We start from the raw sequence: 24,753 nt of genomic DNA on the forward strand, positions 1-24,753 counted from the left end.
GTTAAGTTACAATTGACAATGACAACCTAACTTGGATTCTTCTTCTCTTTTTGACAGGGATAACTTAGCTTGATTACCATTCCAGTCAATTAGGTACTTGAATATTTCATTACTACTTTTAGGGTTTTTGGGTGTATTATCTCATATTCTACGAAGCAGAAGTCCAGTTAGGTTATCCCTACAGGGAGCTTAGCTTGATTACCATTCCACTCAATTAGGTACTTGAATACGTCATAACTACTGCGGTATAAGGTTTTGAGAAAAAAGTAGCTAAATATTAACTTCTAAATTATCCCAATGTGTGATTGTAATTGGTCGGTTTTCTAATTTTTTTAACAACCATTGACAGTTCGATCGCAATCCTACTGAGAATTTTTCCCCTCGTGGGATAGTCGGTGCTTGTGCAAGTAACCGTTAAACCTCTGTGTACGACCGCGTGCATCAAATACCCCTTTTTTTCCTTCTTCTTTTTTTAAACTTTCTGCGTAAGTGTGTATGCTCAAACTTGCAGATCTACCGCAGAAACAAGACTCTAAGAAAATAATATATATAAACTTGGATCTAACGAATCAGTTATTCAAGTGTCTTCCCTGCAGGGTTTACAATCAAATAATAAGTGACATCTAGTTAGGGATAAGAATGTGTGCGAAAGGATGTGGTGTATTGATCTCTCAACCAAATACTTTTGTCAAATACGGATCCAATAAGCGTATCTGTCAACCAAATGCTTTCAAGTTTTTAATACAAATCTTCTCTTAACCTAGCAAATTCTTCAAATAGTTAGTTTGCATCATCTCTCAACGCAAGTTATACTTTGAAGAAGCTGCTATTCTGATGATTTCCACGATTAAGGAATAAAAAATTGACGAGGTACACTAGCCCCTATATACACCGGAGGGCTCCGCATTCTGAACAATCCAAGGGTGTTCGAGGAGTTTGTACAAAGGTAGACGTTGAGAGGAATCCTTAACCAGCATCTGTTAGTAAAAAAGAACAGAGGAAAAGGATTACTCAGGCAAATGCTTAACAAATAAATATCTGGTGGAAGGTAATTCCTTCCATTAGAGAATTTCACAAAAAATAAAATAAAATTTTGCACTAGACTTTACCTGACTGATGAGGTCCTTTGCAGTGGAAGATACAATTGGTTTAGGAGGGAACTTGAGATCCACTTGTACTATCCTGCAATATATATCAGAATGTTGAAGTTTAAAATAAAAAGACGCCACGCACAGAAAGTAGCATGAAGCACAGTATAGCCAGTAGCACCCAAGTCCGTTTAAATTGTTTCGTCCTTGTAATTACCGTTAGCCCCTTTAGCGTGGGAAGATACAAAACAGAGCCCATGCATATTGCAAATGCTAATATATATTCAACTGCTTTAGTGCTTACCTCCTATAAGTATCAGAATGCTCTTTAGCCTCAAAAGGAGGGACTCCATAAAGAAACTCGTAGCACAGGACCCCAAGGCTCCATATATCCACACTCGCATCATGTTCAACACTCTCCACTGTTGAAACCTCAAAAATGTTTAGAAGAAATATAGTGGTGCATCATCTATGGAGAGAATAACATATAAAATATTTAAAAGAGTGATTCATGTGACATAAACATACCCATCTCAGGAGGAAGGTAATCCAGTGTGCCACACATGGTCCGCCTGCGATTGAATGTGTGCACCGACCATCCAAAGTCTGCTATCTTAAGTTCACCCTGATAATGAAAAAGATGTTGACATAATAAGCATGAGGTGGAAAAAGCAAACAAAAGCACCAAAAGAAGGTATAGGAGATCACCTGTGCGCCAATTAGAAGGTTCTCCGGTTTAATGTCCCTATGTATTACATGCTTTCCATGGCAATATATAAGGGCTCGGGCCAATGATGCAACATACTGCCTCAACCACAAAACAGTAACATTAACTCGTCAATCTCAGAAGAATGTTCAAGTGAAACATTAAAGCATGTAGCCTGACAAACACAGGACTTCTGCCCCTGAACTAGCACACACGACTAATCAACTTATTTTACTTAAGTAAGATGTGCTATCACATTATTTTTCAGTATTTATTTGCTTCTTAATATCTTAATACAAATTGCGCAAAAAAAAAAATATACATCAGCCAAGCTGGACTTCAGTAATTCACAAACAAAAACATATGGGGAGAAGAGAGATATAGAGAGAATGAGCACTGCTGTATGATATAGATATATACTTACAGTAGCTGCACGCCTTTCACTGAAATATTTGCATTTCTGTAACTCCTTGTAAAGTTCACCTTTGGGTGCATACTCTAAAATCAAATAAACTCGTTTCTGCAATGAAGTTATTTCACACAGAAAATGTAAATAGCAGCGTATTTAACCCTCTTCAGCAATACATGGACAGATTCTAAAGATATCAGCATAAACAAGAACTCAAGAAGTATACCTGATCATAAAAGTATCCATAAAGGCGTAAGATGTGGGGATGTCGGAGATGACTTTGTATTTCAACTTCTCGCCGAAGCTGATGCTCAACTTGGGATTGTTGCAATTGGCTCTTAAAGAGCACTTTCAGAGCAACAATATGATTACTCTGTATCAGAATCACATTTCACATTAAAATGAAAATATTAAGACAAGAAGGTGAAGAAACCAACGGTACAGATCAACAGTAATGTATTATAACCATTTCAGAACAGTAATATATTATAACCATTTCATGTATACAAATCAATAATATTCAAATTAGCAGCCTGTGATTCAGTGCATGTAATGCAATGGCTTTGCATTCAAATCCTCAATGTGAAATTTGTGAAAAAAATAAAAAAATTCCAAACAAATCTTGTTAAAGCAACTAAGCATAACTATTCCCCACACAACAGTCTAAGGTAAATCAAGAAGGGAATGAAATTAGCACAGTTATGAACTATTCATTATCAGAAAAATACACCCTCCTAAACGACATGAACAACAACAACAAAATTCCAGGCATAAAATTAGTATTAGTTGGGAAAAGCAGCAAATAATTGAGGAAAGAGAAGAAAAAAACTGACTCTCTTTTCTCTGGCCAAATAGACGTGGCCAAATTTCCCCCTTCCAAGAGGTTTTCCAATATCAAAATCATTAAGGGTCCACCTTCTTTGCTCCATAGCTGAACCTGAAACCTCCGAAGAAGCCTGACAAAACGAAGGATGAAACAATGAGAACCAAGATATCTTGAACCTAGAAGACTATCACCAAATCTTGTTGCCGATGAATTAATACTTCAAAAACCGTTCAATTTAGAAAAACAACGTCCCTGGCCAGGCTCTTCAAACCCTTAGGTTTAAAACTCATGGCTAATTGTTAAGAAAACAAGAAGTTTTAGCGAAATTCGGAAGAAGAAGACAAATTAATTTCACGCTTGCTTCGTCAATATCCGGAGATTGACGAACCTCAACAATGACAAATTCAAAATTCAAGAAGGAGATAGTTACAATTATCGAATTCAATCAGATAAATAAAAAGATAGTTACAATTATCGAATTCAATCAGATAAATAAAAAGAGGCTTTAACGATTGAAGCAAAAGGAGGGGGGGAATTGAAAACCCTAGTTTGAGAAGTAGATTGTGAGAAAATAAAGAGAGAGAGAGGAATGTTGTGGATTGATTTACCTTGTGCTGTTGAGGTTGAGGTTGAGGTTGATTCTCTGTTGCAATCGCCATGTGAGCGCAGCGCGATGGACAGAGAGAGAGAGAGAGAGAGAGAGAGATTTCCAAAAATGGTTTATTGGTGGAGAATGAACATAGAATAGAATGAACCAGCTTCTCTTCTTCATTAACAACAATAGCTTTCTTTCTACAACGGTCGAATAACGGATAGCTGCCACGTGTTCCAATCCCGCTTCCAACTCTTTTCAAATCTTTCCTTTTATTTATTATTTATTTTTGTCCTTTTCTATGACAGGAGCGTCATCTCATTTCCTCTCTTTTTTTTGGATAACACGTCATTCTCATTTCATATCTCACCTTCAACGATCTTATACTCATTTTTAATTAATTTAATTATACTAATAATTATATAAAATCTTATACGGCAAAAAAAAAACATTATTATTTCAATAAATAATTACGAATATATAGTTGTTTCGCAATTATTTACGACTCATTGCATTTGTTCACATCCAAATTGGGCATGGTCATTCGTGCCTAAGTTAGGCATGATTGAGTAGGTATTCACGCCTAATTTAGGCATGACTCGTCTGGTGTTGATATTTGACACAAAAAAGTCAACTTACGAACTGTAAAACTTTGAAAGGTCATAACTTTTGATTGAGATATCTGAATCAGATAATTTTTTTTGATTATACATAACTTTTTGAGATTTACGCAATGACTCCTCATTTGACATATTTTATCTCTCACAAACACAGTTCAAAATTTGCAACAATGGTATTATAAGAGCGTTTAAACCCAAAAATCTCCAAGTTCTTTTCGAACCAACAACAAACACAGTCTTCTTTTTAAAAATCTTGAAATTGTAAAAAATATTACAAAAATCAAACATCTAACCTTTTTTTTTTTGATAACAAAATCAAACATCTAACTTTGTTAAGGTTGGGAAATAAAAAAACAAATTCCTTTAAAAAGCTACAACGTTTTATCGATTAAAGTGAGGGGTGCCATAATTTAGACAGTAAAATATAAATTAACAATTAATAAAAAAATTAAACGTTTAAAATTTTGTGATAATATATTTATAATGGGATAGATTATTCTTATATCGATATAAAATAAAAAAATTTATACTAAATTTTAGTCATTAGTTTACTTTTATCAAACATCCCAAATATTTAATAAATTAGAATTGTTAGATATAAATAAGATTAGAAATAAAAATTAAAAATATAACTTACCATTATGTAAGAATTTATTCTTTAAATTTTTTTCATTTACAACTATCATATACTTCTCTCACTAAATTGCATCCCTTATATGAGTGTCAAATACCATTATACGTGACTCAGCACACTTCTTTAACATTTGAGAATTGCAAAACATTTTTCTAACAAGCTTTTGCCGATTGTAAAAATATGCGACTTGGTAAGTTGTAAGTGTTACATTCAGTTAAAAACATATAGCTCTACTAAGTAATTTTGGTTAATTTGTATCATGATATAATATTAATTTATTATAGCGTGTTAATTTAAATTTTTTAAAACTAAAACAATTAATAGGATTTAAAAATATTTTATCACTTATATAAAATTAAAATTAATTACGAGTAACACTTAATTGAATTTCATTTTTTATTCAAAATGATTATCATAATCGTAATAGTATATTTAAATAAAGTAGATGATTAATGATTACCAAAAAAAAAAGTAGATGATTAATTGATATTTGTTTGATAGGAAATAAAAAAACAAATAATTTTATATTTGAATTAATTCAATATTTAAAAATTAAAAATAATTTATATACACTTGTTTAAAGAGATAAAATTATTTTAATACTTAAATTAAATTAAATCAATTTCTGGTAGCATTTAAGTTTAATTTAATTTTTTTAAATAAAAAAAATGAAACTATATTGAAGGAAAGTGAATTTCGAAAGAAATAAAAAATTTAACCTGTGATTAATTTTGGCACTAGTCGTATACAATTTGTTCTATATAGTATGTATAGATGCGTGACATATAATTTAACATCTTGTAATCTAACAATTTGAATTTATGAATATAAATCATATATATTTGATGAATAAATAAAGCACAAATTACAACAAAGTTTGACAATTTTTTTATCTTATATATTGAATTATAGTCCTTATTTTTAAGAGTGAGAGATTCTCCTAACATATTATTCTTTTTAACGAGTCAAATGACTTTTTTATATCAAGCATATATTTTTTAAATATTTTTTTTTTTGGTAATCAAATATTTTGTTTTATTTCCTGTATTATAATTCATTTTTTTATATTTAATTTTCATATGTTACTATCACTTCAACTATTTACATTATTTTTTTTACTATATTTGAAACTATTTCATCTACTCGTGTCATTTTAAAATTAAAACATTGACTGATAATAAAAAAAATCCCATCCCTATATATTATATTAGAGTTTACTCTTTTTTGGGAGTGGATCCTCTCATGTGCTAATTAACATGACTATGTCATGTTGGGCAATCATAATCATACATAGGTGAGTTAATGGTGATAAGAGAGGAGATAGAAAAAATATAAGGATAGGAAGTTACATAATCATCATCATTAATTTAATAATTAATGGTTAAGATCCTTCCACATTACATAATCATGTTAAATTACACGTGAGAGTATCCATTTCCCTATCTTTTAGAGTAGTTTAATTTCTTGGTCTACTTTCTATAAACAGTGAAATGAATGTTTCATTCCTTTATAATATGTTACATTTTACTCTCTTTAAATAATGAAATGTGTTATTTTTTTTTAACTTCAAATTTAATTTTTTTAAGTTAAAAATAAATATACTTCTTTAATTATATATATATATTTTTTAAAAAATTATGTAAATTAATTACGCATAACTCATAATTTTAATTCGTTATCTAAAATATTTTTCTTGAATTTATACTTTTATATTTTACCTAAATTTTAAATCTACCATAAGATAAACGCAAGTACGCAACGGTCACTTAAGAGGACAGGAGTTGCTTCTTGTGCATCTGATCTGATTTATTGTTCAGCACAAAATACTTTGGAACACAATAAAGATTCCAAAAGGTTTATACAAATCTTCAACTTTGGATATTATTTCTTATTTTGTGATTGTTGATCACTATAAAGAAGTTAACAACACGTACATTTCTTAGAGTGCATGTTTGAATTTTTTGTTTTTAAGTTACAAGTTATTTATAAGCATAAGCTAAACTAAATAGATTTTGAGAAAAGTTCTTATAATAAAAAGTTTTTTTAATAATAAAAAAAAGCTAAAAATTAAAAACTCTTAAGAGAATGATTTTTTTAAACTCTTATCTTTTTTTTTTAAATATATGTTTTTAAGTTAAAAAATTTATGTAATTATTAAACAACTTTTAATTCCTATCTTTTTAATTTTTTTTTTGTAGAAACATGGGCAGAGCCCCACAAAAGAAAACAAGAGTAACAAACTAAGCAAGATACAAAAGACGAAAAAAGCATAAAAGAACAACACAAATAAAACTAGAGACATCTCCTTCTTTAAACAACAGATTCCTCAAGTCCCGGATCCAGCAAATCAACAGTTAGCAAATTGATGTGCTCCTTACTCGGGGACATGATTGTGATGAGGCCATGGGGATCATCCATTGCCTTCTCTGCAATCCAATCAGCACAACAGTTGCAAGTCCTCAGTATATGCTTCAACAAAACAGTCCAATCTTTGTTAAGAAGAACTCGAATCTTAGCTACCAACGGAAGCTTTCAAGTTTCATTACCAGAATTGGCAAGAAGGCCAGTAGCTTGTGACGAATCAGATTCCAAAACAATACTTTTCCAACCAAAATTCCAGGCAAAACCATTTAGAATAGCCGAGAGCTCAATTTGCAAAGGGGAGCAGGAACCAATAAATGCAGAGAAACCACTAATCTAGGAACCATTCCAATCTCTCAGCAGCCCACCACAAGCAGCTCTATTTCCAGAAGCAGCACCATCCATATTTAGTTTTAAAAAACCTTGAATTGGAGCGGTCCAAGCAGAGAAGGATAGAGGGGGGAGGTGCCAAAGAAAATTTGATCTCTTTTTATGTTAATGTACCTGTTTTCCTCTATTAAATCAGCAAGAACAGGTGATGGATTATCTGGTCTCTTAAAATTCTCTTCATGTAACTCTTTATTTCTCCAACCCACAGGGAATGGCGGATAGTGAAAAACGAGTCCCTCCAGTCCCTACCATTACTAATTTTCTGATTCAAGTTAAGAGTCATCCACTATTTGAAAGAGCATGAACTGAAAAAATCAGGTGACAAGGGTTGGAACATAGGAAGAAGCCAAACCTTAGAGACCTTATGGCAATCTCTGAAAGCATGTAGGCAGGTCTCCATATTTTCTGGGCACGACGAGCAATAGTCTGAAGCTCCACCCCATTTAGCTGTTTTATCCTTGGTTAACTTTCTCTCATGGAACATCTTCCATATGAGTATTTTGACCCTCTCTTTACCTTTCCAGCTCCATATTCTGTCCCAGCAACTGTTGGAATTAGTTGAAAATGAATTCAACCAATTATTGTATGCAACTTTTACTATAGACAGCCTTGGTTTCCAATTGTTCCACATTAGAAAATCCTCTCCTGCTTCGCCTTCTGGATATGGAATAGCTAGAATACTATTCACCACACTCAGGTCAAAATGGTTCAATAAATACTGAATATTCTAGCCCTCCCCAGAAAGAAAGACACTGTGATTGATCTTCAAATCAGTTTCTTCAGGATTTGGAAGGACAGTTGCTAGAGGTAGGAGGTTAGAGTTGAACCCAGTCCAATAATCCTTCCAGAAAGCTATTTTTTTTCCACTTCCAATCTGCCAAATACAATTATTTATCATATCAGACCAAATCTTGCATAAGTTTTTCCATAAGTGAGAGTCATATGGTTTACAAATGACCTCCTTTGAAAATACTTTGGAACACGATAAAGATTCCAAAAGGTTTATACAAATCTTCAACTTTGGATATTATTTTTGATTTTGTGATGTTGATCACTATAAAGAAGTTAACAACACATACACTTCTTAGAGTGCATGTTTGAATTTTTTTTTTTTAAATTACAAGCTATTTATAAGTATAAGTTAATTTTGAGAAAAAAAATTTATAATAAAAAGTTTATTTTTATAATAAAAAAAAGAAGCTAAAAATTAAAAGCTCTTAAGAGAAGGATTTTTTTAAACTCATGTTTTTCTTAATATATATGCTTTTAAGTTAAAAAATTTATGTAATTATTAAACAACTTTAAACCTTTTTTTTAATTATTTTTTTAATTTTAACTTATAAGTAACTTCTAACTTAAAAAAGAAGAAGAAAATCTAAACAAGTATATTGCAGATATAAATGTGATGGATTGATAATAACGAAGACACCCAAAATCTTCACCTCAATCCCGCGAAACTTTAATTTATAGCCTAAGTATCATATCATGAACGTGAATAGATTTTCTTATGATAAGGAATTTTTTTTTTTAAAATGAAATAAAAAAACCCTTTTGCGTAAACCATAACTTCTCGTAGAAACTTACCTTCAAATTGCAAACTTGCAGCATATTAGATATTAGGTATAAGGGTACGTTAGTATTTTAATGATATTCTAGATCTCTCTTTTCTGTTATGCTCTTCTATATAAGAGCTCACTCATTGTACAAATCAATTACCACAATCAATGAAATCAATATTTTCTCTTTACTCTCTTTTACCTTCTAATACAGCATATAAAAATGTGTAGAGTTTATGTGTAAATTTATTTATTAAACACATAAAAATATGTGAAGTCCACATGTAATTATATAAGAAGAAAATATAATAAAAAATAGATCTCACATTTTATATGTGTGTAAGAAATAATTTTATTTCTTATAACATGAGAAATATTAAATCCGATAAAATAATATGATTATTTTCTTCTTCTTTTTTTAAATAATAATAATAATAGAGGAGTTATACTTTTTTTTATTATCAAATTTTAATAGTTGATTTTCGTCAATCTAATCTAACGATTATAATTTATTGAGAATTAATAATTAATTAATAAATATGATCCAATAAATTATAACTATTAAATTAAAGAAAATCAATAATTAAGATTTAATAATTAAAGATAGTAAAAAAAGAAAATAATAAATATATCATCTTCGATAATAATAATAATGGTCAAGAAAAGCCCTTACCACAACGTCGTTTTTTGGAATGGTTCAAGGGCGATTCTCAGAGCGCGCTCCCTCTCCCCCCCTCGCTTACTAGTTACAACTGGAAAAATTGGAAGCCACAATCGAAGCTTGGAACCCTAAATTGTTGAATCTACAGTGAGACGATACAATCTGAAGATCGAATATGGTATGAGAGTAAATTTTTGGTTTTGTGCATCTTCGTTTTATCGTCATTAGTGTCATAGTTTCATCGTTCTCGTTGGTAGATACTTGGATTCATAGTGTTTTCTCTTACGAGTTTTGGAATTTTCCATTCTGATAAAAGGCTTTGGTTTTGCTTTGTCAGTTCTCAATTGCAGCTATCAATGATGCCGACTCTAAAAGTCACTGGGAACCACTAGCTCCCACAAAAGAAGCCCAGGCATGTTTCTTTCTTTCTTTCTCGTGGATGATAAATGATGATGTTTTAAGCAATTCTGAGAACTCTGCTTAGGGTACAAAGATTAGGATTCTTTATACTCTTAATTCATGTACTGTTGCTTTATGTAATCGAGCTTAAGTGTACCCTCTTCTTTAGAGGATCCAAATTCAAGTGCTACATTGCCATTATTTTAATCAATATCATCTTGTTCTTTTTTTCAGGAATTTCATCTCTCTCAAACTTATCATGAAGGACTTCTAAAGTTACAAGCAAAAGAATATGAAAAGGCTCGTGAGCTCTTAGAATCTGTCCTTAAAGATCCTCTTATAGCTAATGCTCAGGTTTTGGTTTTTACCTAACACATATTTTGTTCAATCTTCAATTTCATTTTGAATTGGTAGTATGATGTATTTTCTGTTGTTAGGTGGATAGCAGCGCCAGTGACGGTCATCTATTGCAACTCAGGTTTTGATCTGCCATATAACATGTATTCTATATCAAGTTGTCAACTGTTCTGCGCTTGTTGTATTCTCATGTAGTCTCCTCTTTTAACCTGTAGTCCATTAAAGTAGCTCTGGACACATTATATTGCAATTAATTCCGTTACCTTAAGTTTTAGAGCTCTCTATTGATTCTCATATCTTGATAATTCTGTCACGTTTATGAATTTTCACAAAGCACATAGCTGGTGAATGTTAGTTTTAAAACTACCCTTTGAAAAAAGAGGGGGGGGGGGGGTCGTAGTCAATAAAGTCATACCACCCTTATATGACATCATTTAGGTAAAACCTATATATGCATGTCTTGTACCATTCATGTTGCAGTTTTCCATTGTTCTATCTGCATACGTTGTCACTTATCTTGCAATATTCAATATCAGCTCAGCATCTAATTGCCATTTGCTATTCACTTAAAATATATGTGAGTGTTACTTACAGAGGTTTCTACAGATTTTTGGCATTGAAAAACCTTGCTGCCGTTTTTCTTCAGCAAGGTTCTACGCATTATGAGAATGCTCTACACTGTTATCTTCAAGCTGTGGAGATTGATTCTAAAGATTCTGTTGTATGGAACCAGCTGGGGACATTGTCATGCTCAATGGGCGTACTGAGTATTTCACGTTGGGCATTTGAGCAAGGCCTATTGTGTAGCCCTAATAACTGTAATCTCCTAATATTCTTCATTTTCTAGTGGTTTGTTAATGGAGTGCTTATTTGCATTTGTAGTCTGTGAAATTCAGTTATTTGTCTTCCTCTCTGGGTTATCTTTACACTTTATGTAATTGGGTGTCTTTTGAACTGTCTATCAATCTCTTGGTGTGTATGTGAGCATGTTTGGATAAAAGTGAAGAATGACTTCTGCACTGCACTAATGCATTTTGGATGGTAGAATTACTTTTGGCATGTTTTTATCTCATTTGAGCTGTACAAAATGCCATTCTACCGAAAATAATATTTTGTTGCTTCTGGCTGAGTGGACATCAAGCAAGAATTCATTCTGGTATAGTTTTACAACTATGTCTCGTTCATAGCATTTAATATTAATATAAATTATTATTTTTTGTTATTTTACATTCAAAAGTAATTTTCACTTAAAACTATCCAAACATAACTAAAAAAAGGCATCCAATGCACAAGGCTCCCACAATTATGGGGTATGGGGAAGGTCAGACATACGTGGCCTTTTAACCCTATGAGCAACATGACTCAAGGTCAAAATCTTATTGTTGTGCCAAGGCTCATCCTTATCCAATCAAAACTAGTTCTTCCAAAATTACTTTACATAATCATTTCCAACAATAAAATTCGTCATTTGAAAATTATATAAGAATAATTTTATTCAATAGTAATTCTTTGTCAATTATACGAACATGCACATGGTGTTTACGCACATATGTATTTATGTATCTCTGATTTCCCCCCCTTTGATGCGTGTGTGCAGGGAATTGCATGGAAAAACTTTTGGAAGTTCTTATTGCAATTGGTGATGAGGTTGCTTGCCTTTCTGTTTCGGAGTTGATTTTGAGGCACTGGCCATCGCACTCTCGTGCTTTGCATGTTAGAAATACCATTGAAGAATCAGAACCATTGCCATTTGCTCCTAGAGGCATAGACAAACTGGAACCTAAGCATGTGCGGCTCAAATTTCCTTACAAGAGAAAAGCTACTAATGAGAATCTAGATGAGGATGTTGCATTCAAAAAGATGAACCAGAACAAAGAACTGCACCTTACAGAAGCTTCCTGGGTGGCTCTTGCTGACGCACTGCTTGAAATCTTATTGCCATTGAATCTGGGAAGTTCTGAGATGGATCCTGAAAAAGCATGCGATTCTCCGGACATTAGGCTCAGAATAAACTTATGTTGTAGTTCAGAGGCTGTTATTAACACTGTGGAAGGGAAAGGGTCCGGTGCTGAAAGTAGTGCTTTTGGTGATGGTAATATAGAACGATCAAGTGCTTTTAAAGAGAAAGAAACAAATATCCAAGAAGAACAACCGCATGAAAGACGGAGTTCTCGACTAGAAAGGCTCCGGAGTCGTAAACCAGGGAAAGAAGAATCAGATTCTTCTTGTGGCAAGGACCGTGCTAAGGTTGTCATTCAATATCTAGAACCTTTTATTGCTGGTGGATTGGGTGGACGAGATACTATTGACAGTGATACCACTACACTATCCTATTTAGGAAATTCTGAATATAATAATGTTTCTGCTTTTTTAAGAGAAACTTCAAACAATTATGGTGCTTACCATATGGGGCACTTGCTTTTAGAAGAGGTTGCAAGACAAGGCCTCACATATCAGGATGCTTTTGTCAAATTTCTGGAGTTGGAAAAGTTGACAAGGCATTGGGGAAAGGAGAGAACTGCTGAATGTAGTATTTTTCTTGCTGAGCTGTATTATGACTTTGGATTATGCTCCCCCACTGGTTCTAAACATTTAGAATTTATGTCAGAGACATCTTATCATCTCTGTAAGATCATAGAGTCTGTAGCTCTAGATTATCCTTTTCGCTTGACTCATGTCTTGAATGATGGTTCCCCAGAGACTAGTGGAATATCAATCAATACCTCCACTGAGATCAATTCAAATTTAGACAGCTCACTTATGAAAAACAGTTCATTCTGGGCTCGATTCTTTTGGTTAAGTGGGAGATTGTCTATTTTTGATGGCAACAGGGCAAAAGCTTGTGAAGAATTTTGTACTGCTTTGTCACTTTTGGCAAAGAGGGAAAACATGGAAGATTCTCTATGTACAGTCCCCCGCCCACATTGCAAGGCTGTAAAAGAGCTAAACATTGATAGAGTTCTTTACGAAATTAATATATTAAAGGTTGATTTGTTGATGGAAAAGTCTGTTATTAAGATGATGGAAGAAGAAAATTTTTTGGAGTGTGTATCCCTGCTTTCTCCACTTCTGTTCTCCACACAAGATGTCTACATTGATTCATTTTCTTTATCCATGGCTGATAAAAAAGAGGATAAGATAACTTCCAGTGAACTCATGGCTCTAGATGTTCTCATAGAAGCATGTCAGAAGACAAGGCCAATGGATGTAGAGATGTATTTCAATTGTCATTATAGAAAACTTAAAATACTTATGGCAATGATGGGGTTGAATAAATGTGTTTCATCATTTAAATCTTCTGATCAAGCACTCGGTTTAAGTGCATCTCCTAATTTTGATATTGATTTAAAGGAAAGTTCTAGCAAGCATTGTAATCACTTGGTTGCAGAGGAAGTGAAGGCACTCTCTGACTGCATCTCACAAGTGAAGAAGGTTATTGATCACCGTGGAGATTCTGTAAGTAAATATCATTCTAGTCTAGGATTCTAAGCTGTCATAGCCATGAAGTGTATTTCGTAAACATCACTTCCTGTTCATCAATGAGGGAAGTTCATGAACAATGTATGTCATTAATTCTCCTTCACGGATACAATTTAAATGAATCAATTTAATCAAAATATACTTACTAATTGTCTGTTATTAGACTGTATATAGTTTACTCTAATCCCTGAACATCTGGATATACCTCATCAATGTGGTAAAAACAATTTCTCATTGTAAGTAAAAACAAATAGGTTGGTCTTTCAAACTTCACTTAGCCTGCAGGATTATCAGTTATCCAAATAGAGCAACTCATTTTCACTCAATAATATATGGCATTAATAGTGGTTGGATTTTACAATGTTATTTTCAAACTGGTTTTCTTATACTGCTAGGCTTTAGAAATAGCTTACTTTCTATTATGAACCTGGTTTAGTTGAGATGGACACCCATTTATCCGACTCTTTTCTTTAAACAGAAATTTAAGGAGCTTTGTCTGTAGAGCAGTAATACTAAAAGCATGTGCTGCTTTGTAGTCCCCACAAGTTCTTTCTCCTGATATGTTATGTGCATAGTGCAGCTTGAATTTGGAGACAGTGGCCTAATTATTTCAATGTTGTGTGGCAACTTTCCTTTGGAATAAATTATTTGATGGGGTGGGTCAATCTTAAGTGTGCATTTTCACTTTGCAACAACTTTATATGGTTCATTTTATAGGTTTTGAAAGTAATAAGGACTTCAAAATTGTGGCAGTAGGCAATTTTTGCTGCTTAATTATGTATTTGGATGGATAAGATAAGAAATGAAGATGTTCTATAAAAGATAGGAGTAGTACTGTTGGTTGAAAGGATGAGAGAATATAGATTGTGGTTTGGGCACATAATGTGAAGACCCCTAAATACTCCCGTAAGAACAAAAATTTGTTACCAAGAGCTTGACACAAAGAGAGGAAGAAGTTGGCAGAAACTTACTTGGGGGAAGGTAGTAGAACAAGATTTAATGAAGTGAGATATAGATTAGCGGACGGTATGTCTTAGGATGGATTGGAGGAAAACTATTAGTATTGTAGAGGGTTAAAACCGTTTTTTTTCCTATGTCCTTATATCTCTTTTATTTCTTTCTTTATCTCTTTTTTTTTTTCCCTTTTCTTTATTTCTTTCCTTTGCAATTATTTGCAAAGGTAAAGCTGTGTACAAGGATTGCTCTCACCCCACACTCGCTAGTCGGGTTTAATTGAGGAGTTGTTTTTTTTTTATTTCTTTCCTTTCTCTTTTTTCCTCTCTATTTTTCTTCTCTTATTTATTTATTCTTCGTATTTCTTTATTTTTATTTCTTTAATTTTTTTTTATTCATTTTTATTTTCTTTTTTCTCTTATGTATTTTTCTCTGTTATTTATCTTTATTTTCACTTTATTATTATTATTTATTTATTTTTAATTTCTAGTGTTATTTATTTTTTTGTTTTTTGTTTTTATTTTTTTGTTTTTATTCCCCTCAATCTTTCGTGCTTTTCATTTGGGTTCTTCCACCAACCCCAACTAGTTTGGGATAAAGGTGTTGTTGATGTTGAATTATGTATTTGGAATTTTGGATGGAGTGGAATGCTCATATTTATTTAAAGATTCTTTCATTGCGACTAGGTATGCTTTGGGTTTGGTTGCGTTTATGGTTTCTCTCTAGTGCTATGCTCGTGGCTGTTTCAAAGGAGTTTCCATTTATGATATTTACAGAGGCTGGACAGTTGTGCTCCTTTGTTGTTTTTCTCTTTTTCTGTGTTATTTTCTTCTTTTTCTGTTTTGGAGGATATCTTATCTTCCTCGTAGTTGTACTTTTCTCTTTAATAATGTTTCATTTTCTGTAAAAAATAAAATAGCCGTAATCTTTAAGATTGCTAGCATGGTTCATGTTACTATAAATGTCATTTTAGTGAAAGCATTTGTGTTCTTTTGCTTGCAGGATGGCCTTACTGTTCCAACAAGTAGCATTTGTCAAATGCAATCTCTGCTGTTGTTAATCATGAGCTATGTGGCTAATGTACTTGTCTGCAACAAAGCCTCAGCACAAGAAATTTCTGATCAAGCAGAAAGTAGCTGTTTCGTTGATGCAGCCATTGTTTTCTGCAAACTCCAGCATCTTAGCCCAACTACACCTATCAAAACTCAAGTGAGCTATCACCTACTAGGAAGAATCGTACTTTAAATGATTCAGTGATTCCTTTTATAAATTGAAAAACTCTACTCTGCTTTCCTGTATTCTGTACTCAGGTTGATTTGATTGTTGCAACGCATGACTTGCTTGCTGAATATGGGCTTTGCTGTGTGGGTGAAGGTGGCAAAGGTGAAGAAGGAACATTTCTTAGATTTGCAATAAAGCATCTCTTGGCCTTGGATATGAAGCTTAAATCCAGCTTTAACCTTCGAAATAAAGAATCAATGCGATTTGAAGAAGTGTCCAAAAACAGTCTTGTCAATGTGTCTGTAGAAGATTCAAAATCAGATACATTCGATATCCGGATGGATTGGACCAAAATTGATGAAATTGATCCTGCAAAGAAGGATGTTTCATCTTGCAAAGTTCATGATAAAGACAGTAATGAAGTAGAATGCAAAAATCATGGAGGTGCTGGGACTGACAGTAAGTTATTTAAGGGTGAAAATTCAAGCAATCAATTGATTGAAAGTGGAAATGAACTTTCTGAAGATGAAAGAGAGGAGCTTGAGTCTAAAATTGACAGTGCCTTAGATCAGTGTTTTTTCTGTTTATATGGACTAAATCTAAGATCTGATTCAACTTATGAGGATGATCTAGTGATGCACAAAAATACAAGCCGGGGAGATTATCAGACCAAGGAACAGTGTGCTGATGTTTTCAAGTATGTTCTTCCCTATGCAAAGGCATCTTCTGTGAGTACTCTCTGTCTCTAACTTGTATAGCTCGGTTTGTCTACAGAATGTTGTACAGAAATTTCATTTTGCTAAGAATATTTTATGTACCAGAGGACTGGACTGGTCAAACTTCGTAGAGTTTTAAGAGCTATTAGGAAGCACTTTCTGCAACCACCAGAGGACCTCTTGACAGGAAACCCTATAGATAAGTTCTTAGATGATCCTAATCTATGTGAAGATAAACTCTCAGAGGAAGCTGGATCTGATGGATTTCTTGAAACTATAACTAAGATCATGTTTCCTGATGCGGGAGGCCTTGCACATTATAACACAACATTATTAAGGAGGTATAAATTTGCATGGTACCATATGTGCTTCATTTTTAATTTATCTTATTCTTAACCTGTCTCTTCTGATTTATATTTAATGACTACAGTATATCCATGATTTTCCTTGTTTTTAGCCTCTTAGGGTTATCTCAAAGTGTATTTGACTTTTCAGGTCCGAGCCATATTTGGAGGTCTACTATAACCTGTATTATTTCTTAGCTCTTTCTGAGGAAATGAGTGCAACAGATAAATGGACTGGATTTGTGCTGACCAAGGAAGGGGAAGAATTTGTCGAGCAAAATTCAAAGCTCTTCAAATATGATCTCATGTACAATCCTCTGCGCTTTGAAAGCTGGCAGCGACTAGGAAATATTTATGATGAGGTAAGTTAAAAATGTTGTTTGGCTTATTAAACCCTGAATGTTTTGAAATTTACAAACAATGACGTCTTGATTTCTACATATGTTGCCATATACAGTTTTATTAATGTTTCTTGGTTGAACTGAGCCAGGAAGTAGATTTGTTGCTAAACGATGGTAGCAAGCACATTAATGTAGTAGGATGGAGGAAGAATCCAACTTTATCCGAGAGAGTGGAAACAAGCCGAAGGAGGAGTAGACGGTGCCTACTAATGAGTTTAGCTTTGGCAAAGACATCTGCTCAGCAGGTTTTACCCACTATTTATATATTTACTCTATTTGTGGTGTAAGTGGGAAATGAAGCCTTTTAAAATTTCCTTTTCTTGGATGAGAATAGTAACTATCATGTGGTTGTTAACCAAGTTGGGTTCAATTAAAATGAGAATTTAACTAAAAAAGCAAAGTGTTTATGCCCTCCAAATGTTATCTGCACTGTAATTATTGAGATGATGGCTTTCATTGTTTATGCTAGCTACTGCGTTCCACTAATTGTCTGATTATATTTAGGGCTAATAAATTGGGCAATAAAAATTTAAATTTTTGCTATAACGTTCAAGGTTTATGTTGTTATGGATTTGCAACTTTTCATGCTCACAATGTTAATTTTACTTGAATACATGCACTCTAAGATTCCTTTTCGATGTCGCTCGTCTCTGTCTTGGATGAAGTATTGGTTATGTATTTAACTTTTTTCATGTATTTGTTGTATTTCCAGTGTGAGATACACGAGTTATTGGCATTGGTATACTACGACAGCCTTCAAAATGTAGTCCCATTTTATGATCAGAGGTCTGTTTTGCCCTTAAAGGATGCAGCGTGGATGATGTTTTGTGAGAACTCAATGAAACATTTTAAGAAAGCCTTCGCACTTAAGTATATCCTCTTTTCTTGTATGTTTTTATTTTCTGCATTTCTCTTGTTTTGCTATGATGTTTATGAACTACTTTGATTCTTTATGCAGGCAAGATTGGTTGCATGCATTTTACCTGGGTAAACTCAGTGAAAAGCTTGGATATTCACATGAAATCGCATTGTCATATTACAATAAAGCGATTGCGTTGAACATATCAGCTGTCGATCCTGTCTACAGGATGCATGCTTCACGCTTGAAGCTATTATTTAAGTGCGGAAAACAGAATTTAGAGATTTTGAAGGTTTTTTTTTTCTTTCAGATCACTGAACTCTATTTTGGTGTTAGTTTATTTATTTATCTTTACCTTCGTCCATTTATTCTGATTGCATTAACTGTCATATCTTTTGTTTTTCTGTCCTTCGTAGAAACAGTGAAGAGATGCTATAGATGAGAAGAGCGCATTGCTCTTGTGAAAAACACTATTGATATTATTTCTGGAATTTGAATCTCTCCGAAGGAGCTGAGAGATATATATAGCTACAAGAGGAGCTTGTAAAGCAAGCCAGCTGATCTAACTTATAGAGACAGATGTTGAGATCTGTAACTGACCTAAACAGATCTCAGCTGACCACATCTATTTAACAGAACTTAAACAACCTGACAGCTCAGCAAGCTGACTATACAACAGCTAATTATACTTAACTGAAGCTAACATCAGCAGTAAAGTACTGTGCATGAGTCAAGCTGGTAACAACTGTTACTACTCTAATACATCATCCACAAACACAAGGTCGATGGAGCAGCTGGCGATGGACTAGGACCTTGAGTTTGTCCGAGTTCACAGAATCTCGGGGCCGAGAGAGGCTTTGTAAAAGTATAAGCAATCTACGTGTAAAGAACCAATTTTACCCAAAAGCTTAAGTTATTAAGTGAAGAATTCTCCACTCCCTTCCTGCACAAGGCTTCTCGACTTGCAAAGGTCGGGGTGAGCGTCGATTATACGTAGCTTTACCCTTATATTTTTTAAAGAGGCTGTTTCCCATTCATTACCCTTACCTATTAAGTGAATACCACATTCAAGAAAATAGTCCAAGTTTTGAAGCTGTTTTAAGAGCAAATGCAGCATTAAGTTTGCCAATTAAGTTTCATAGAAAGAGTGAAGAGATGCTAGAGATGAGAGGAGAGAAGAAGAGTGAGCATTGCTCTTTTGAAAAACACTAGTGATATTATATCTGAAAGTTGAATCTCTGAAGGAGCTGAGAGATATATAGAGGCTACGAGAGGAGCTTGTAAAGGAAGCCTCCTTATCCAACTAAAAGAGACAGATATGTAACTGACCTAAACAGATCTCAACTGACCACAACTATTTAACTGAACTAAAACAACCTGACAGCCCAACAAGCTGACTATATAACAGCTAATTATGCTTAACTGAAAATAACATCAGCACTAAAATGCTGTGCAAGAGACAAGCATGTAATAGCTATGTTACTTCTCTAATAGTCCTTTATAGTTGCACTGAATTCAAAGTTCAAATTTTAATATTTTAGTTTACTTGATAGTGTGGTGCACTGGTTCTATATTCTTGATTGTTGTTTGGTCCTAAACAGGTTATTTCAGCGAACTCCTTTGATCAATCTGTAAAAGAAGCTGTCATGAGTATCCTTGGTGGTATGGAGGAAACAAAGCATGAAGGGTTGGTCAAATTGGATAGAGTATGGTCAATGCTTTACAATGATTGCCTTTCTGCGCTTGAAACTTGTGTAGAGGGGGATCTCAAGCATTTCCATAAGGCGAGATACATGCTGGCCCAAGGGTTGTATAAAAGGGGTGAGAGTGGTGATATAGAGAGGGCTAAAGATCAACTATCTTTCTGCTTCAAGTCTTCACGCTCATCCTTTACAATAAATATGTGGGAAATTGATAGCATGGTAAAAAAAGGAAGGTACAATTTTATTCCTATCCTTTCATTTTTAACTTTTGGTAAGTTTGAACTGATGCAATAAAATTTTGTCACAAACAATTGATGGCCTCATATTATAGGCAATTTCCAATTACGAATCACTAATACGTGGTAATATTAATTAGTGTTGTAAAGAACCAATTCAATCCAAAAGCTTAAGCTATTGGATGAGGCTACATTAATGATTTTATATATCTCAACACGCCCCCTCACACGAAAGCCCACTGGGCTTGAAGGGTGGACGATGCACAAGCCCACCTACCTGTGAGAAGAAAGAAATTCCACTAGAAAGAAAGTGGGGGCGGTGAGGATCGAACTCGGTACACCGATGCTCTGATACCATGTTAAGAACCAATTCAACCCAAAAGCTTAAGCTTTTGGATGAGGCTACATTAATGATTTTATATATCTCAACAAGTGTCATAGCAAACTTTGAATATTTGAAAGATATAATCTCTTGGAACCTTTTTTTTCAAATAAAATGAAATCTCACCCAAATTGCCTTATGTAACTTAAGGGTTTCACTCAATAAACTAACACTTGATTGATTTGACTTGTTTATTATCCATGCTATGCAGGAGCAAGGAATAAGCAATATTGTCAACAACTAAGAACTAATCTATTTTGCATTTAATGATATCAGGCGTAAGACACCAGGTTCTGCTGGGAACAAAAGAGCCCTTGAGGTTAACTTACCAGAAAGTTCTCGAAAATTCATTACTTGCATTCGAAAGTATGTGCTGTTTTATCTCAAACTATTGGAGGAGACCGGAGATAGGTGTATTCTTGAACGTGCGTATGTTTCTCTTCGGGGAGATAAGCGGGTAAATCACAGAGAGTCTATTTACTGCTTTAACTGAAGTTACACTTCATTAATTGATAACTGCTACAGATATGTTGTGCTTTTATTGTTCTCATGGAAGCACTCCTTATAACCTTTTTTTTTAAACTTGATTAATGTGAATCATTTGATGATTTTGACTTGGTAACCTTTTAGATAATAAATTAGTTAATTGAGATGATGAAATTTTACCTTTGGGGTTGAAGGGAAGGAATCCGCCTTCATGACCATATCAAAATCTGATCTTGAATTGAAGGATTTACCATCAGATTAAAAAACAGACAGTACTAATCAAAGAATTCTTCCTTTATTTATTTATTTTTCCCATTTTTATTTGTTGTTTTATGTTTTGTACTTTTTCTGAGGAGGACTCCTTATCATCCCTTCTGTTTGCAATATTTCTCTGTCTTAATGAATTTCTTCCTCTACCCATAAACTACTCCTTAAACCCCGACTAGGGAGGGTAATGGTGAGGACAATCCTTATATTAGTCTTATCCTTACATTTTGCAAAGAGACTGTTTCCGGATTTGAACCAAAAAATAAAAATCTAAAAGTGATTAACTGATGAATATTTCACTGCTTAATACTATTTGATTAACGACAAACAATTGCAAAATCCTAACCTAAGCATGTCTCTGATGAAAATTTTGGAAGTTCCTGTTTTTGATTCATTCAACTAAGTAATCCAATCTGGTAAATACAGTGTTCTTTCTAGTTCGTCAACAATAACAGAATAATCTCATTAATTGTTTGCTCCTCCTTCCCCTAGACACCTCAAAGGTGTTTCTTGAGCAGCCTTTGAAGCTTTACTATTTGTCTTTTTTTTTTGTTTCTTTTTTATATGGGTGTGTGTTGTCATGAGCACACTCCCCCCTCCCGCTCCCCAAGAAAAGGTAAAACATTCCTATATGGCCTAGACTCCAGTTATATTAAATATCATTCACCCCTCAACTACAACCTGCATGATTTCTTGTGTCATTTTTGCGTTCCTTGTTCTCAGATCTGATGGTATATGATTTGTTTTGTCTTTAATTTCTGCCACGAATGCAGTTTTCATTATGCATTGAAGATCTTGTACCAGTGGCCATCGGAAGGTATTTAAAGGCCCTGATTTCAACTATGTGCCATTCTCAGACTGCTACCTCTGGTTCAGTGAGCAGTCCTGACGATTTGCTGGAGAGAATGTTTACTTTGTTCATGGAGCAGGGGAGCTTATGGCCAGAAATATGCAGCTTGCCTGAAATTGAGAGCCCAGATACATCAGAGACTATCGTATATGGGTAATAAGATTTAAACAAATATATGAATTTTTTTAACAAATTCTGAGTTCACTAAACTTGTGTATAGCTTCTCTGATTGAAATATAATGTTTTTGACGTCTGTTCTGTCAATGGCAAAACTAATTTAGATCCTCTAATCTTTGCAGATATCTTCGTGAACATATCATACTATTGGAGAAAAAAGGAAAACTGGAAACTCTTGAAGTGATAAATGAGAAGATTCGGAAACGTTTTAAGAATCCAAAGTTCTCAAATAGTAGTTGTGCAAAAGTTTGCAGGCATGCTTCTGTTGCTTGGTGCCGATCTCTTATATATAGTTTGGCACAAATCACTCCATTATCATGTGGATTCTCAAATGGGATTCAGGTCCTTAATTTGAGTGATGGTGGGATGGATAATAGCCAGTTACTCTCTATTGATTTGCAGCCACATGAATTATGGACTACAGCTTTTGAAGATCCATGTCATTTAGAAAAAATTGAAACAAAATGGAGCTCCACTTTATCAAAAATAAAGAATATAATAGTCAAGAAAGCTTCTGATGAAAATTTGGAAACTGCGAACACACTGCTCAGAGCTTGCTATAATTTTTATCGAGAGAGTTCTTCTGTAGTGCTCACCTCTGGCCTCAACTTTTATTTGATTCCATCTCAATTAGCAACAGAGACACCGTTCAACCCAAGTATGAGTGGGATTGAAGCACTTGATCTGAGCATCCCAAGGAAGCTTCTCTTGTGGGCCTATGGTCTCTTGCATGGACGTTGTGCAAATATCTCAGTTGTTGTAAAGCATTGTGAAGAAATTTCAAAGGTATGCTAAGTGCTAACCGAAGTTCTCTGCTGTGCCAGAACATCTATTAGCAAGAACAAACCCAGATGGCATCTTTAAGAAAGGTGCTAGACATTCAAGTCTTTCTTAATTGACCTAAAACTTTTATCCTTTGTGAGCTATAAGTTAGGAGTATATCTCCACATGACAATTGAGTGCAAGGTATATAAGTTAGCAGTTAATTCCACATGGCAATTGGAGCATAAGGGAGTTATTGGCATTGTAAATTTCTGCAATTTTTGTTGTCAAGTATACTTAAATTGAGGATGAATAATGTTTCCTCGTCTGTCATGTTTACTCAATATCAGGCATGATTCTGAAGTAACTGAATCTGCTTACTGTCGATTCTAACCTGCGGTTCTGTTCTGCAGTCAAAGTTGAAAAGAGGAAGTGGAACTTCACCTGCGTTTTCAAACACACCTGCTGCTGCCCATACTCTTCCAGGTTATTTATCCTCTTCAATTTTTACTAGGTCTTTATTTGGTTTGGACGTAGTGATCTTGGAAAGGTAAATATACAAACAGAAAAGGAAATGATGCTTAACAATAATTGCTGGTCGTAGGTAGCTGTAAAAACGGACCAAATTTTGCCGGAGGCAGTGATGTAGATTCTACCCATGTCACAACGGTGGGGTCGGGTTCATTGTCTAGCAGCAATACCACTAATTTTGTGAATACACTTTCCTCCGATCAGATTCAGAAGAATTTCTTTGCTTCTCCCCAATTGCATCAATGTACCACAAATGAAGTAGAAAGAAGCAACTTCATGGCACATGAAGGAGATACAGAGGTAGATTGACTCCGTCCACGTTAGGCTCATGAAGGAGATACAGAAGCAACTTCAATGCCAGTTGCTCCAGAGTAAAGCTTGAAGATGTAATTATATACAGCTTGTAAATCCTAATGTGTTGTACAAAAAAAATTGAGAAGGCTAAAATGTAAATAGGATTCTAATTGAGAGCTAAAAGCTGACAGATAGATTGTTTTCATTGCAGGATGGCTGTACAGATGAGTTAAAACGTTATTTTGATTAATTTTAGAATTAGAATTATTGCAGAATATTAAAATTTATGAATTGAGTTTGCCAAAGAATTAAGATATTAAATTATAATTTTAAATTCACTTTAGATTCTGTTGTATGTATAATCTAAAACTTAAAGAGGTTATTTACAAAATTTAATGTTATAAAATAGTAAAATAATAAATTTTATCATTTTTTTCATAGTATTTTTTACGAAAATCATTTTTATATTGATTTTTTTATTAAAATATTAA

The 24,753-nt window shown here is 33.8% G+C and overlaps 2 protein-coding genes across 3 annotated transcripts; one reads left to right on the forward strand and one right to left on the reverse strand.

Annotated features, from left to right (window-relative positions):
• Nucleotides 1-662: 662 nt before the first annotated feature.
• On the reverse strand, nucleotides 663-11,260 carry LOC133312415 (serine/threonine-protein kinase Aurora-2). 2 transcript variants are annotated; one of them, XM_061513597.1, is made up of 9 exons: nucleotides 11,225-11,260; nucleotides 3,037-3,126; nucleotides 2,430-2,576; nucleotides 2,219-2,314; nucleotides 1,797-1,892; nucleotides 1,617-1,713; nucleotides 1,393-1,510; nucleotides 1,110-1,182; nucleotides 663-977 (listed from the first exon to the last, which is right to left on the reverse strand). In XM_061513597.1, exons 1-9 carry the CDS (start codon nucleotides 11,258-11,260, stop codon nucleotides 876-878), a joined length of 855 nt encoding a protein of 284 aa, XP_061369581.1. In that variant the 3' UTR covers nucleotides 663-875. The 2 variants fall into 2 exon arrangements, with proteins under 2 accessions (XP_061369581.1, XP_061369580.1); XM_061513596.1 differs by lacking the exon at nucleotides 11,225-11,260 and adding an exon at nucleotides 3,638-3,748 and having other exon boundaries at nucleotides 3,037-3,159.
• Nucleotides 9,884-24,478, forward strand: LOC133312413 (calcineurin-binding protein 1). Its single transcript, XM_061513590.1, has 19 exons — nucleotides 9,884-10,021; nucleotides 10,181-10,255; nucleotides 10,477-10,596; nucleotides 10,680-10,720; nucleotides 11,206-11,417; nucleotides 12,197-14,055; nucleotides 16,036-16,242; nucleotides 16,344-16,982; nucleotides 17,076-17,311; nucleotides 17,466-17,676; nucleotides 17,805-17,960; nucleotides 18,428-18,585; nucleotides 18,674-18,866; nucleotides 20,176-20,510; nucleotides 21,172-21,352; nucleotides 22,422-22,651; nucleotides 22,798-23,461; nucleotides 23,851-23,923; nucleotides 24,042-24,478. The coding sequence occupies exons 1-19, from the start codon at nucleotides 10,019-10,021 to the stop codon at nucleotides 24,275-24,277; spliced, it is 5,829 nt and encodes a 1,942-aa protein (XP_061369574.1). The 5' UTR covers nucleotides 9,884-10,018; the 3' UTR covers nucleotides 24,278-24,478.
• The last annotated feature ends 275 nt before the right edge of the window (nucleotides 24,479-24,753 follow it).

This window comes from Gastrolobium bilobum, unplaced genomic scaffold, assembly GCF_033153095.1.
Source record: "Gastrolobium bilobum isolate Gb01-03AN ecotype WA unplaced genomic scaffold, APGP_CSIRO_Gbil_v1 utg3492, whole genome shotgun sequence".
In the NCBI taxonomy this organism is placed as follows: domain Eukaryota; kingdom Viridiplantae; phylum Streptophyta; class Magnoliopsida; order Fabales; family Fabaceae; genus Gastrolobium; species Gastrolobium bilobum.